Source organism: Mastigoproctus giganteus, chromosome 7, assembly GCF_048544385.1.
Source record: "Mastigoproctus giganteus isolate SK-2022 chromosome 7, ASM4854438v1, whole genome shotgun sequence".
Taxonomy (NCBI): Eukaryota; Metazoa; Arthropoda; class Arachnida; order Uropygi; family Thelyphonidae; genus Mastigoproctus; species Mastigoproctus giganteus.
Genome location: NC_143581.1, coordinates 87468341 through 87483769, shown reverse-complemented (window position 1 = coordinate 87483769; position 15429 = coordinate 87468341). Strand labels below are relative to the sequence as shown.

General features: G+C 38.5%; 1 protein-coding gene across 1 annotated transcript in view; it reads right to left on the bottom strand.

Moving 5' to 3' along the window:
- Nucleotides 1-15429, bottom strand: part of LOC150083049 (uncharacterized) — a 396000-nt gene that overhangs the window by 230591 nt on the left and 149980 nt on the right. The window contains exon 2 of the mRNA XM_090376995.1: nt 3623-3822. Within this exon, the coding sequence (XP_090233121.1) occupies nt 3623-3822 (200 nt within the window). The remainder of the gene's footprint in view (nt 1-3622; nt 3823-15429) is intronic.

Genomic DNA, 15429 nt, shown 5'->3' with positions numbered 1-15429 from the left:
AAGAGAGAGAGAGAGAGAGAGAGAGAGAGAGAGAGAGAGATGTGGTTAAAGGCAAAGGAATGGTTTTAATTTCAGGAAAGAAGATGATTATGACAGCTTAAGGTGCTACATGGCCTCATTCAATGAATACATTAGAATTATGGTAAACCTTTAAAATTATAGCCAAAGAAGCTGTGAAAGCACAGATCCCATTAAGAAAATGCAGCGCAAGCAAGATTGCGAGATAGTGAATAAACAATTAACTAGCTAGTCTAATAGAGCAGAAAAAGATGGCAAGGAAAAGTTAAAAAGTGCTGAAACCTATAACAGATACAGGTTAATCTGTGTTGAAATTTTTCACCCATGGAAATGGAGTGAAGCGACATAAAGAGAAGAAGAGCAGAGCAAATCAAACACTGGTGTAATATGTGCCGAAAAGTGTTAGAAAACAGAACTAATGTTTCAGATGAACTGAAAAGGTACTTTGTATCGATATTTAGAGAAGAAAGACTCTTCATGGCGAAAAGTAACTGTAAGAGTGAGGCTAAGAATAATGAAATTAGCAATATTAAAATTTAAAAGGATAATTTAATAGAAAAATTTTCAAGCCTGAAGGCGAATAAGGCTCCTGGAGTTGTTATAAACGAGACCAGCTACAGCTGGTCTGGCCGATGTGGGATTACACACAGAGACTCACTGTCCTCAGTGCGATCCCCCATCCTCCTCCACATAGGGCACATTGACCTTATGCTTTTATTCTTCCCAAACCACTCTCCCTTCCACCTCTACCTTTCGCCTGGTGGACCATACCACCACAAATCCTTCACTTCTCTTGACAGTCCCCCCCTCCTCGTGGAGGATGGGCTCCTTCCACAGGGGCGCTCTTCTATTCCTTTAACTTCCTATTTATAGGTGGACTGCCGTCCTATCGCCCACCTTAATTTTCTTGCTCCGTTACCTCCCTTTTCAAGTCTTCCTCCTCTAGCGGATCCCCCCCCCCCTTAACTGGGGCGCAGCCCAGCGCCAGAGAACTCTCCCCTTCTATACTCGGCGTGGGACCCGGCGTTTCCGTCCTAATGGACGGAAACGCCGGGTCCCACTAGGGGCCCTGGCGAATAAATACCGGAGGAACGACAGATCAACATTACACAACGCAAACTTATACTAAAACCTACACTTTCTTTGGCATTTACAGAGTTTGTATTGCGTCATAGAATATACATCCCGGTTTGTAAGGGAAATCTCGGTGCCGCTTAACAATAAATACGAAGACTATGTCTCATATAAATTAAGTTCATATAAATTAAGTTCAAAAATGCCACTCTTCCCCTAAAAACAGTATTAAGACACCCCTCCAAGGTAGTCAAACGCGAGTCGAGTGTATGCTGTTGTGATTTTGAATTTTCGCCTTGACAACAATAAAATCATGAGGTGTCAGTGTACTATGTCTATAAATTGTGTTTTGTTTTGTTTTGTTTTTTTTTTCGTTGATTCTTATTTTCCTGGATTTAAAATGAGCGTTTCGGAAGAAAATGCTATGAAGTCTCGCCCAAAACCGACTAACTCAACCACATTACGAAATAAATGTCCGCGAAAACGAAGTGGAATGCGAAACCAGGCCTTTTCCACATGGTCTTGAAGGCAGTGATGAGCTAATCGCAACCATTGTCCTAGCCACCAGGGCATTGTGCGTATACACATAAGGAACAGTTATAAAAGTGTGCAAGAAAAACGAAAAGTATCAGAACGAACTAATAAAGGTAAAGTGCTTACGGCGTTTAAAAGAGATGATTGTCAGTTGTCATGTCTATATCAATATAGTAATCTGTCTGTCCTCCGTGCTACAACAGACAAAGGTAACGGTAATCAATGATGTGAAAAAACGATGGAGAAAAAAAACAAAAAAAAAAAAAAAAAAAAACACAACAAAATACGAGTGATTCAACAGTTTAAGCACGTTCCGGTTGGTGAAGTAAATTGATGTACAGGAATCGAAAAGGTTCTTACAATTTTGACATCGAAGTTTCATAGTTGCATGCACTGTGCATAAGGAATTGAATGGGCTTGGTAGCCATGGGAGAGCTCCAGCACCACTTAACACAAGTGAACCCCTAACACTATGTGCGCTGCTCATCATGTGCAGATTCTGAAACAATGGAAAGATGTCTTGTGTAGTGATGAATTGCGCTGCAGTTTTGTTTTGGGTTTGGAATACGCCACACACTAAAGTACATCGTCTCAAAACAGTGAAGTTCGGGGGAGAAGAAAGCGTAATCTTTTTCGACAAAAACCCTGAGTGCTGCATCACTTTGGACAACTCTGCAGTATCTTTTATTCTTCCAATACAATGGCACTAGGTCCTCAATGTTCCAGCACATAGCTACAAGGTTTTGTCACACTGGCCAAAAAATAAAATTAAATAAATAAATAAAATAACCTATGTGTTTTGCTTCTCACGTAGGTAACTATCCAGTTGACCTTCGAATTTCTTCAAACTGTCAGCCTCGACTACCCAGGGAGGTAACTTATTCCAGTAAGTAACAGCTCGCTGACGGGAAAAAAAAAAAGCAAAACAAAAAAACAGCTTCTTATAATCCAGTCTAAATATCTTTGTCCTCTGATTTATAACATTGAAAATTTCGCTATCCCCTCTTTGCGCTTTATAGACCTCATTCACGTCCTCTCTAAGGTGCTTGGTTGCCAGGTTCTGTAGCTCAGATATTTGAAGTTGTTCCACATGCCAATGTTCTTTTTGTAAATCTCACAAAGCGGTTATCCATTTTTAGTCTCTTCCAGCGATCTCATATTCTGGAGAAACTTCACCACGAGTTCCCTCTGTATTGCAGTACGCCCTTTAAAAAAAAACACCACTCCAGCAGAGAAGTAGAAAAATATATTACTATTTATTTAAAATGTTTATTATTCCCTATACTAAGTTTTTGGCGCTGGTTAGCGCTTCATCGGTGGGGAAATAAGTACAGTGAGTGAACTGCTTGACAGTGCAGTGAAGTTTCTTCATAATAGGAAATCGACGTACACAGCAAACTTTGTTTGCTCATTAGTATGCACATAATAACAGTATGCCCTACCTGCACAATGTTTATAGCTCTCACAGAATAAAGCCTTTGCTATAAATTCTTTGGGCTTTTATTCCTTTTAAATTAAATGCTATATACACCAGTTATCTCTCTCCATTCTGCATCATCAGTGTACGAATTTCGATTTCTACTTTAAAGAAAAGATATTGTGCCGATATGATGGATGGATCTGTATAACGGTAGCAATGTTTTGCATACATATCTAGCATATTTCAGCTAGATATACAATACTGTGGTCCGCCAGGGACAGCTTATTCTCTATTTCTAATTGGGTGATTCTATTATATGTTGTTATCAACTTATTTTCTTACTACTCGAATTTATAATCATTTTCATCATGTGAAATAGCTATTACAAGGATAATATATTGGAAAAACAAAAGTACAAAGGGGACGCCCAACATCTACAGAGGGGAGACGTCTGATGGCTTTTAGAGAGCCAAGCAAAAATTCAATCCGTCAGGTAGAAAGGTGTGAACGTCTTTCTTAAAACTTGTTTCATAATCAAAGAGATAAGGTCAAAAATCGAACAAATAATGTACTAACCTGAACTCTTGATTCTACCAAGTCTAGCCTCATTGCCAAAGCCTCGCGCATAAATACATCGGGATAATGGCTAGCCTCAAAGGCTTTTTCTAATTCTTCTAGCTGCCATCCATTGAAGTTTGTCCTTGTGCGGCGTCTCTTCATTTGACTGCTACTGCCCCCACTGCTGCTGCCACTTCCTGCACAGTCCCTATCGCCATCTGGACACAGATATTAACAAATTACTAACAATATAATAAAAACAATATCATTTATTTTTAAATGACATTGAAAATTAGAAATTCCCAGAAGTCAAAAAAAGCAGCCACACACACACACACTGCAGATCCTCCAGTATAGGATGACCCCTAATTTTGGATCTCAGGAGTTCAGAAAAATGAAAGTCGATATTATAAAATGAAATGAGGGAATAGCCGACACTGCCCAGTTTTGTATATTTTTGAATAAATGGGCGAAACATGCAAAACTATTAATGAAATTCAAACAAGTAAATTCAAAATTTACTTTTTTGATAGTAAATGAACGGAAGATTTATATTTTATGAAATCAAAGATTGTTTATCACTTACTTTAATATTAAATGATTAAATTTTATGAAAGAATTAATAATACTGTACTAGTTTTATGTTATTACTAGTACGTATCAACTGCACTTCTGATTAAAACAAAAGCATTTTAATATCCGACTATTTAAAGTTATTAACATAATTTTTCCCCCCTTATGAAACTTGATATGGCGACCCGTACTTTCTGATTTTGAAAACGTGCAAAATTTCTCGACTTACAATCGAGTATCTACGGTAAGTAACTTTAATCTATGAGAACCTAAGGTATTTATATAAATTAAATTAAAGTTTGCGACGTTTTAATATTTCCCATCCTGTTGGTAGCAACCCAACGGAGAAAAATTCAGGTCGCAAAATTTTTGATAAAGCACAAGGATCGCATTAAAAATAAAATAAAACATAGTAATAGATAGAGCAGATTTTATTTATAATATGCATATGAAAAATTGAATGATTAAATAAGAGAGGAATCGTTGATCTGTAAATACAATTTTTAAAATGATGGACACCGTGGTTTTCTTTTTTTCTCCAGTATAGTGGTTACGTTATAAAAACGTTGAGGAATAGAGTTCAACAACGCTGATTTCCAAACTGTGTGCCGCGAGCTTCGTCACGGTACTACAAGTTTAGGAAATATTCTGTTCAGTTCAGTGGTAATTACTTTATCAGTGTGTCACAAACAAGCGTGTTCTAACTTCAGTGGTCGCTCTCCTGGTAACAAAATGGTTTACAATTGCTGTCCTTCTACATCATGTGGAAAGAGCTTGAATCCTGTGAAGGCGGGAGGAATTTATGGACTTTTTTTTTTTTTCCCCTTCTCACCAAGGTTGAGCTATTCAACCTCTGGAAAGGGCTGTATACCTCGCCTTCCCAAAAACTCCAGTTTTTCATCCCGAAAAAAAACGAAAGCCACCAGAGAAATCACACAGTTAACAAATACGATTCACTGACACTTCGTGGCCTTATCAATTTTACTGCCAAAAAACAAACACTCCATTATACACAGTATTTTCAAATTTTGCAAGCCTTTCGTTATTACCACGGATGTAACTTATTCTGTTATTCTCCTCTACGGTTTTCCCTATTTTATACAGGCTATTATAAAAGGTGATATCATGGTCATTTGTTTCAGTGTGTTATGACCTGCCATATTACGAATTTTTCAAATTATATTGAGACTCAGTTTCGTTAATAGAACACGTTTAATGAGCTATAGTGTATTCTTTAGATTAGAATTTAGCAAGACATTATGAAAAGTGTGATAAGGTTCAATTAAAAACGGACTTTATACAATAAAGACATTATTAGAAAAACGTTTTTCTCTTTTATTTCTTGAAGTAAAGTTATCAAAGGGAGAAAAATGGAGATTTATACGATCTTTACGGTATGCAAAGGAACAAAGGAGCTGTCATCTTATCACTCCGGAACTAGTCCTCTCTCATAAAGTTCCATGTTTCTTCCCACCTTTTACCGTTACTCTTTGCACTGGCATTCTGCGGATCGTGACTACGGGTCGGACTAAAAGAGAGAGGACGTGGTTATTTCAGGGGTCTTGGCAATAGTGTATCTCGACGGCTTGAGGCGGCAAAAATAATTAAATTGTCAGAAGTCAGAAGGCGCTAAAGAATTATCGCTAAGACTGGCTTAGGTAAATGGAGAGGGGAGGGCTAAACCCCACGTGGTGCGAGACTTCAAGTGATTTGTTTAGCAGCATTCGACCCTGGGCCTTGCTGACTTCCGCGCGCTTCGACACACATGTTTCATCTTTGACAGCAGTCGTAGATCAAGGTTTAACCCACTTGCACCTTTGATCCTTTCCGGCATCCAGTACAGGTAAACCTCAGGGTGGTTCTGGAGGTTGCGAGGAACGCTGTTTCTAGACGAGACGTGTTTAAATCTTGCCGTCGATTAAAACTGTCGGTGGGATCGGGTGCAATACACCGTAATTTAATAAGGCATCGAGGATTCCTTCACGTAGTAAGGTTAGTGGCTACCCACGAGGTTGTTAGAGAGAAACGCTTCGATGGTAACTTGCAACGTCTGATGCTTACTTGAGGGTAACGGAGAGGGACGACCAGAAGAAAGAGGTCTTAAGAGTAGATGGATGTTGCGTCCTCTTTATGGGGTTTTTTCAATGGAGGTCGGATTATAAATAACCTCGTCATTGGTGATCTTAAAAAGGGATCTACAGAGACAGACAGAAACACTCATTACTGTACGTCTTATAAATGCACAGTTACGAGACCTGAACCTTTGGGGCTATTTGATTAAGCCTGGCCGTAATTGTGTTTTGCCCTGCAGGTTTCAGTGTTCGACTGAGTTTCTCATACATCAAAGTTGTTGTGGTAGCTTTCAGGTGAAATACGTACTGTATTTTGATACATTAAGAAAATAGAGTGATGCAAGTAGGGAATACTTTCAAAAGAATATTTTCCGAAAGCAAGAATTCTCCAAAAGACCTATACTCGAGAATAGTTACATCATATGAAAATATTATTTTATTTATTATTTTTTTGCAGTTATCTGGAGAGTCGTACCTTCATCTGTACTGAGCTGTGGAGGGGGGTGGGGGAGTGGATTGATGTAATACGAAGTAAAAATGTTAGTAATCTAATCTTCTTCTTCGTACAACAGACTAAGTACAAAAATGTAAATGATACTTTAATAATTACATACAAATGTAGGATAAGAAATATCTAAAAATCACGAAAAACTAGTTAAGAACTGACAAAGTAAAAGCAATTAAATACATGAACAAAGTAGCTCATGTATTTTATGGAGACGGAGTACGTTTCTTTCTTTCTTTTTTATCAACTCATTTGGCATATGGAAGCCTGTCAATATAAATAGAATCCAGATAACGACCTATTATACATCACATAATAATACATCGGAACACAATCATGTTCAAGGAAGAGGGAAGGGAGAAGAAACAAAAAAGATGAAAAATCAGTCAGCGCCTGGCGACAAAATATGACGTCGATTAGTATTAACTATACAGTACAGTATAGTGAAAGGAAGCCACAGGCATTTGCTACATCACTGAAGAAAACAAAACCACTTAGATGTTTTCCCTCCTCGCGTAACTAACAAGCCACTAGTTAGTTAACTAACTGCCCTTTTTTTTCCTCCAAGGCTGTCCACCTCAACTGTTCCACAAGGCAACTTACTCCAGTAATTAACAACTCTTACCCTAAAATAAAACTTTCTACAATCCCGTCTGAACCTCGTTCTCCCGCTATTTGAACTTATGTCCAATAGTTCTGAAATTATATACAATGTATAGAAGCAAAAATCTCACATTCATTCATTTTATAGTCTCTCAGAACCACCAAAATAAAAAACAAACAACAACAAAAAAAAAAAACTGAGAGGTGTGCAATCTTTACTTTGACCCATATCCCAGAGCCTATCTTTGGAGTATTTGGTCCATAGGCAAAATATTTTCCGAGGGGCCTACACCCTACTTTAATAATGAAAAATAAAAATAAACGCTACAATCCAAAATTAGGATTATAGTAAATACTGTATAAAGTAAATAAGTTTGTTTATACAGTATTTCCAAGGAAATAATATGCAAATCTGAACATATCGGAGGCACGCCCTTTTGATCAGAAGCTACAACAATGCAATCTGAAAGTATATTTTATAAGGAACATGAGCATGAGCGCTCGTGTTTCTTATAAAAGCGCCACTAGCATCACGCTATTGGGTATTACTGAGCCCCCCCCCCATCAAAATACGGAGGCCTTAGGCATATACCGAGTTTGCCTGGGCCTAAGACAGTCAGTGCCTGTTCCCCTAATTAGCAGGCTTTCTGAACTACACAATGATATTGGTAGAGATCCTTGAATCACTTTTGTTCAGATGTATTCTATCTCTACAAAACAGATTCGCTTACCTACTAAAGCGGACTATGCTGAAAAAATTCAACTCCTCTTCAAAGCCTTGCGCAGTCCCCAAATCTTCAGCATATTGTCCTTCCTGCTGTGCCAGCCAGAATTATGTTTTGCAGTTCTGTTCCAGCCACGACAGGACGGAATACATAAAGCATGTTGCTGCTCGCGCATTTTAAAACTATAGAGTTAGAGTATATGATGGGATGCATCTGTGGTCCTTCGTTGGATCCGATTTAAAAATATGGCGAACTTCGAGCCACGAATGTTAGAGGAATCTGCGAGAACGGTCAGTGATGCGAATATCTTTAAGGGATGAGGTCATGCTGCTCACATCTTAGATAGTATCACCTGGGCATATCACGATTGGGCACTAAATCCTTTTATAAAATAGGTAATGACTTACTAGGTAAAAAACCTAGCAAGTCATTACATGATTGGGCACTACATCCTTTTTACTACCAATTAATCATAAATCGGTGTTGCATTCTGCTAGAAAATTATAAATTTTGTGAAAATTGTGTTAATTAGTGAAACAAAACCATCACAAAATGGAAGCTTAATTTTTCGGTGCACTAACAGAAATGCAAATTAAATGTCGCTGTTGATAAGGAAAAGAAAGGTGTAATTGTCGTGCACACAGGAACACAATCACCCTGTCTCTCCGATAATTTAATAATGCATAAAAATCAGTTCGGTTCTTAAGCGAAAAGCACAGGAAAATCTAGATGAGAGGCTAAGCAAATTGATTAGAAGAGAACTTTAAAGCAATATTCTTTTGATATTGTACACTCCGATCTTCATCTGCTAAGAAAAGCAATATATGATGCAAGAAGTAAAAAAATGCCAAAAAATTTAAATGATGCTTTAACTCAAACTGTATGACACACAAAATCAGTCCTTTACCAGCAAGAGCGAAAGGTTTTGTATTGGAACCGAAGTACGCCCATATTTATCAGTAAAAAGAAAACGTGGAAATTTTAAGAAACGCAAGAGACGTTTCTGAGATGGTACGTTTATTCATTCCCAAAATTTTTTCACCCATTGTACACTCCCCATGCATGGAGGAACGGTTTTTATACTTACCTGTAACCTACTGTTTTATGCAATCAAAATAAAATGACGCTTACACTGACATGTGGACCACATTGTATGGAACTTACTGGTTATGAGATAAAACTTACTAAAATTCATTTGGACTTCGAAATAAAAAAAAAAAAAAAAAAAAGTATTCATTCAGCAGTATTCAACGTGCTTACAGAATGCCAAATAGCAGGTTGTCGATTCCATCTTGGGCAGTGTCGGTATCGAAAAATACAGGAGGACAAAAGCCTCAGGAATCACTACAGTCAAAATACAGAAATGGGACAATGGTTGAAATATTTTTGTGCACTCAGTTCATTTTTATCATGAAGTAGGTGACGGGTTTAGCATTTTGATTACTATTGTTCTGACAAAAGATGTCTTTTTTCTGATTCCATTCTGGACAACTGTGTGGCAAAAGTCTTCCTCCCTTTATTCTAAAGAAGTATGGGACAAAAAAACCTTCATGTGAACCAACAACGACAAACTGTCTGAAATCCTTCCATTCTCCAATTAACAGTTTTACACCCCTCATCCCAATATATATCAGGTTTGTAATGAACTTCTAGATATTCAAACTGAAATCTATGTTCAAATAAACAGTTTAAAGAAAAAACCCGAGGAAAGAAACCAGAGATCGAAATGAATGTATTCTGAAAACACTTAATGATTAAAGTAATAAAAAAATTAAAATTGACTTGTTCGTTCATGAAAAGAATGGAACCTCGCTTCCAGGTGAATAAAATATAATTACGAAGCGAACATACAACAACAGGATGCATTTATTTTATGTTTATCAGGCCTGACGTAGCCGAGGGGTCATGAGCGAGAGTGCAGTAGCGCGCGCTCTTTGAGTGACCGGTGTCCAAGCCTGTGACTGCTAAATATTAATGTTGATCTGATTATTGTTGGTATCGATAATTTATTGTAAACTTCTCTGACCTGGTGGTCGTGTCGAAGTATAAACAAGAACTATTATATTGTTTTATGCAATATTTTAATCTGTCATTGTGCTGTAAGTACATTTTAAAGGGTTCAAATTATATACTGTGCATAAATGGATGTATTTTAAAACTTTTGGGTAATATTTTAAATAAATTTCATATATTTTTTTTATTTTGTAAATAAAGCTCCATTAACTGTTCTTTACCAATGTCTCATCTCTACAAACCTCGTTACCATTAGAGGAATGTTTCCAGCAAATACACTGTCAATGAAAATAGACCTCTATAAGTTATTTAATGCCAATTGTGAACTGCCATTTTTTATAGCTTATCATGTACCATAGCGCAATCTTCTGCCCTTTACTTGATTCAGTTTGTGATGAAAGGGATTATCAACGCTATTCATATATTGAGAGGTTGTATACGCCTTATGAGTTGATAAAAAGCACTTTGTCTCAAACGCTACTCTGTATTTTATCGTCTTTACGTGATCCCGATTCATAACTGGTTATTTTATTTATTCATTATCCTTAATTTGTACATGTTTTTTAAAAGTATTAGTTAAGTGTTTTGTAAAAACTGCAGCCATTATCAACCCACTGCAGGATGAATGCCTCCTCAACAATTCATGCTGAGGGAAATGGACCATAATCTGCCACGCTGGTCCAGTGCGGGTTGGCAGATCGACCGTATTCAGCAGTCAGGGGTTTGAACCCCGGTCTACTCAAGAAGCGTGTGCTACTGCACTCCCGCTCCTGACCACTCGGCTACGGAGGCCTCGGCATTAGCCGATTTATTTTTAGTTGTAACAAGAGGATAAGATTAAAACTTCGAGTAAAGCTCTCATCGGTCAGTTACTGAAGTGCAGTGATATTTCAGCAACTAAGCTCTCATTGGTTAGTTGCTGAAATATCACTGCACTTCAGCAACTGACCGATGAGAGTTGTACTCTATGACATACAGTATATTTGTTTATGCCAGGATTATAGTAAGGGTGAACAGAGTATAGCTGTCTTCCGTGAAAGATGATGGAAATAGGTATGCAGTTTTAATCATAAACTAGGCTTTACGATGCAAAGAGTTAAGCTACAGAAAGGTTTGTTTGTTTTTGTTTTTGGTTTTTTTAGGAGCATTAGTAACTAAGGCCATATTGCTCCGGGATATGCAGTGGTCATTTCCTGACCTTTCCACATCCTCCGTATTTGGTGGTGACGGGCTCGAACCCCGGTCTAATCAAGAAGCGTGTGCTACGCACTGCTGCTCCTTCCCACCTGGCTACGGAGGCGCCTCTACAGAAAAGTGTAAAATGTAAGATTTCAAGATGTAGTAACCTAACCGTCATTTTATCTTGACGTATACTCTAACATATATGATCTTATTTTGCCGACCTCAGTACTTAACATAGTGGCTTTTCAACCGGGGTGCCGCAACAACATTCCAGGGGTGCCACGTAATTTGGGTTTAAGTTATTTAAACATTATTATTTTTTAATTTATATGTTTATTTCATTATAAAAAGGTGTACAGTATCTTTTTAATTTTGTGGTGATCTATAATTGATTTTTTTTTTTTTTTTTATGAAAACCCTAAACACGAAAGGTATCAAAACCTATAGTACTTAGTACCGTGCATGGGTTGAAGGATAAGTATGGGGAGAGGCGGGATGCCGGAAACTTTGCTCTAGAGACTAAACATGGGTTTCACCACTTCAAGCCTCCAATAAGCAAAGTGGTGGTATTTCACCGGTTGATGAAAGTCATATACCACCTGCTTAGTACCTCTATATAAAGAATAAAATTTTATACTGTATATATATAATTTGCATTATGAAATGTAATTTTTATAATTATATTATTGTAATAAATATCATATAACATATATATTTTTAATATTATATATATATATATATATATATATATATATTGAGCAAATTGAGTAGGGGTGCAGAAAAATAAAATAAATTACTTAGGGGTGCCGTTATTAAAAAAAAGGTTGAGAACCACTGACTTAACATCTGGTGTTTGCTAGGTTTGTCTGAAGGACTTTTTAGCCAGCATAACTAATGTTTCACTGGATCCTAGCATGAGGCGAGGCTCTTCTTAGCTTTAAACACTAACAACAATAAGTACAAAGCGATTCAGAATTTATAAAACCCAAAATGTAAGTGTTAATTTATCGAAGCCAATTTTATGGAATTCTATTCCGACTGTAACAGTGGTGCCATCGGTAATTCCCAGATGTCTGATAGGTGCTGTTTTCGTTCGGCTTTCAGTTACTCATTAGTACAGGAATTCCTATAAGACGCCTCCGTAGCCAGGTGGGCGGGAGCGGCAATGCGCAGCACACGCTTCTTGATTAGACCGGGATTCGAGCCCGTGACCACCAAATACGGAGGACGCGGAAAGGTCAGGGAATGACCGCCGCATATTCCCGGAGCAATATGGCCTTAGTTGCTAATGCTCCTAAAAACCAATTAACAACAGCAGGAACTCCTCGACTTACGGAAATTCAACTTTACGTAAGTTTTTGCCGGTCGGTGCAAACTTAAAAAAATCGTGGAAACGTATTTTGCATCCCGTAGGAATAAACGTAGGTATCGTGAAAATATCGTATTGTGAACCCATTAACAATTTTTTTTTTTTTTTTTTAATTCTTTCCAAGTCCTTGGAAGTTGAAAATTTCGCTATATTACTAAGCTATTTATCTCTCTATAAGGTCAGATTTATAATGGAAATTGCACTACCCTTTCATCGCTATCATCGATACCACTGGGAATAGCTAACAATCCATCTTGCGCATGTGGTTCACAGGAGACCTGGGATCATCTGATGTATGACTGCCTGCTCTATGAGGACCGCCGTGGTCTATTCATCACCGAGCTACAGTTTATCCCTAAAGACAAAGACCAAACTATTATATTTAGGCCACCTGAATAATTAAGTTCATTGCAGTGCTGTGTCTTATGTCTGTTAATTGCGTGTGTTCTATGGTCGATTTGTCTGTTTGCTGGACGAAAAACCCTACTTTCTGGGGGGGGGACCTTGCTATCTACGCCTGAGACCGACTAACTCAGCCATGGATTCGAACCCGGGCCTTTTCCACCCCGGTGTGAGGAGGACGGTGACGATACCACTGTGCTACACGCGCAGACTATCCCTAAAGCCAGATATACTAGAGAGTGACATCACCTACAAAGCATTCTCCAAATATGCCCAAAGTCTCTTCACAAGAAGACTGACACTGCCACAACCATTAAACCCACCTGAATAGAAAGCAACCTGCTACCATGAAAACTACAGTGCAACAAACCCAAGCAGAAACGGCTTTGTTGCCTTGACGGAGGCATCTGACCACAATAGGATAGGATGATGCTCTCACGAAAATCAGAGCAGACCACATTAAGACATACCCATCCCCGGATGTGATTCAAAATCGGAGTCGACTGAACACAGAATACAACGAAGCCCGGAGTGAACTCCATTTCCACGACAAGTCATCATGAAATGTGACTAACTGAAACACGACTACCGAATGACCAACAGACCCGGCCAGTAAACTCCACTTCACGGACAAGAGTGATGAAAATGCGACAAACGCTGGACCTGACTACCACTTGCAAGGACTTCACTCAAGACAGCACGGACCGGACCTGAGTCTCATGAACGACAACTGCCTGATTGGACATCTGCGGAGGCTCGACGCTTACCACTGGAGTTGACAGTGGAGCTCTGCTACAAAGCGCCTTATTGGAGATCTAAATCGAGCTCCCTGTCTCGATTTACTTTATACTCTCCTCCCCTCCCTTCCACTCCCTCCTTTCCTCTGGTGGGGCCCGGGCAGGCCCCACTGACCACCGGGGTCGTCTTCTCAATTGTCCCCATTCTTTTGTCTTTTCCCCCCAGTCTTCAGTCTCCCTCCCCAACTCTACCTATACACCAGAGTACGTCCCACACGTCAAAATTGAATCGTGCAAAATTGAACCTCACACAATTTTTGGCTACCAAATTATAGCGTTTCCCCCTTTTTATTTTTTTTTTACGGTCCTAGCCACGGAAATCTCAGGAAACTAGGTGGCAGGAACTGCCAGAATAAATAATATCTAAACTACTGTGTACCTGGTTTGCCTCCACGGCGATAGTGCGGGCAAGGTTGGGCCTCAGCAGTGGTCCAGCGGCTAAATGGACAGACGAACAACGATACACAACACTGTACTTACAAGATCTACACACTTTTAAATCTTTGGCCTTCCCAGCGAACTGGTACACATACAATGAAAGAAACGCGGAGATGGGGGAAACCCCTGGTGCTGTTTGACACTAAACACATACCAACAGCCCCCTCACGCTGGAAGAATTAAAAGTTATCTAACCATAGATTTCAAAAGTAAATATTCAACACTACATCGTCTCATTAAACCGCAGAAAAGAGTACGTGCTTCAATTCGAGGAGGAGGACACTTTGGATTATTATTATGCCCTCTATTAAAAATTATGTCTAGAATAATAAATGAAATAAAACTGAAAATATACTCCGGGTTGCGTGTCTTTTGAATCACCTGTAGTTTATCCACACATTGGGTGAATAAAACAAGTTGCTAAAACCTATTGAACATTGGCTGGTGGGAATTCCATGAAACTACAATCCTTTTTCCTCCAGTCCTTTTGATTTCTGATATATTTTGACAAAAGGTATGGATAAATCACAATGAAAACTAGAGAATTTCAGGCGTTGCCAAGAAGCTTGTACGTCACTCAAACATCACACTTTGGAAATTACCTTAATATTTTCGTAAAACTGTGGTACTACATCTGCTGAGAACTAAGAGCCACAAAAACCGCACACTGCAGCAAAATATGAACCGAAACGAATTTAAAGCTTGGAATGCGGCGTTCTGTCTCTTGATGATATCTAACTTCTTTTACAAAATATTCAACTTTTGAACACAGCTTTGTGCATTTAAATTTATTAATTCTTAATTACGAGTGGCTCTTCCTGAGAAGAATACTTAGGGCGAAAGAGAGAATGAAGTGAATTTTGTCCGGACCATTTAGATTAAACATTTCAAAACATATACTTTAACAATTTTTTTTTTCTCTGCTTATAATCCAATCGCTAAGCTCGTTCAAATTCAAATACCAAAGAATTATAATGTTTAGTTCAGCCAGTGTTTCCTCCAGTTTCGAAGTAAGCTGCTCCAGTCTCCCTCCGAAAATCCTAAAACGACTGAGAGAACTGGAGTCCCATAGCAGTGTATGTATACTATCTGACGAACAAGGTTCCCAACGCATAGCTCGCGAGCTACACGTGTCTCATAGAACTA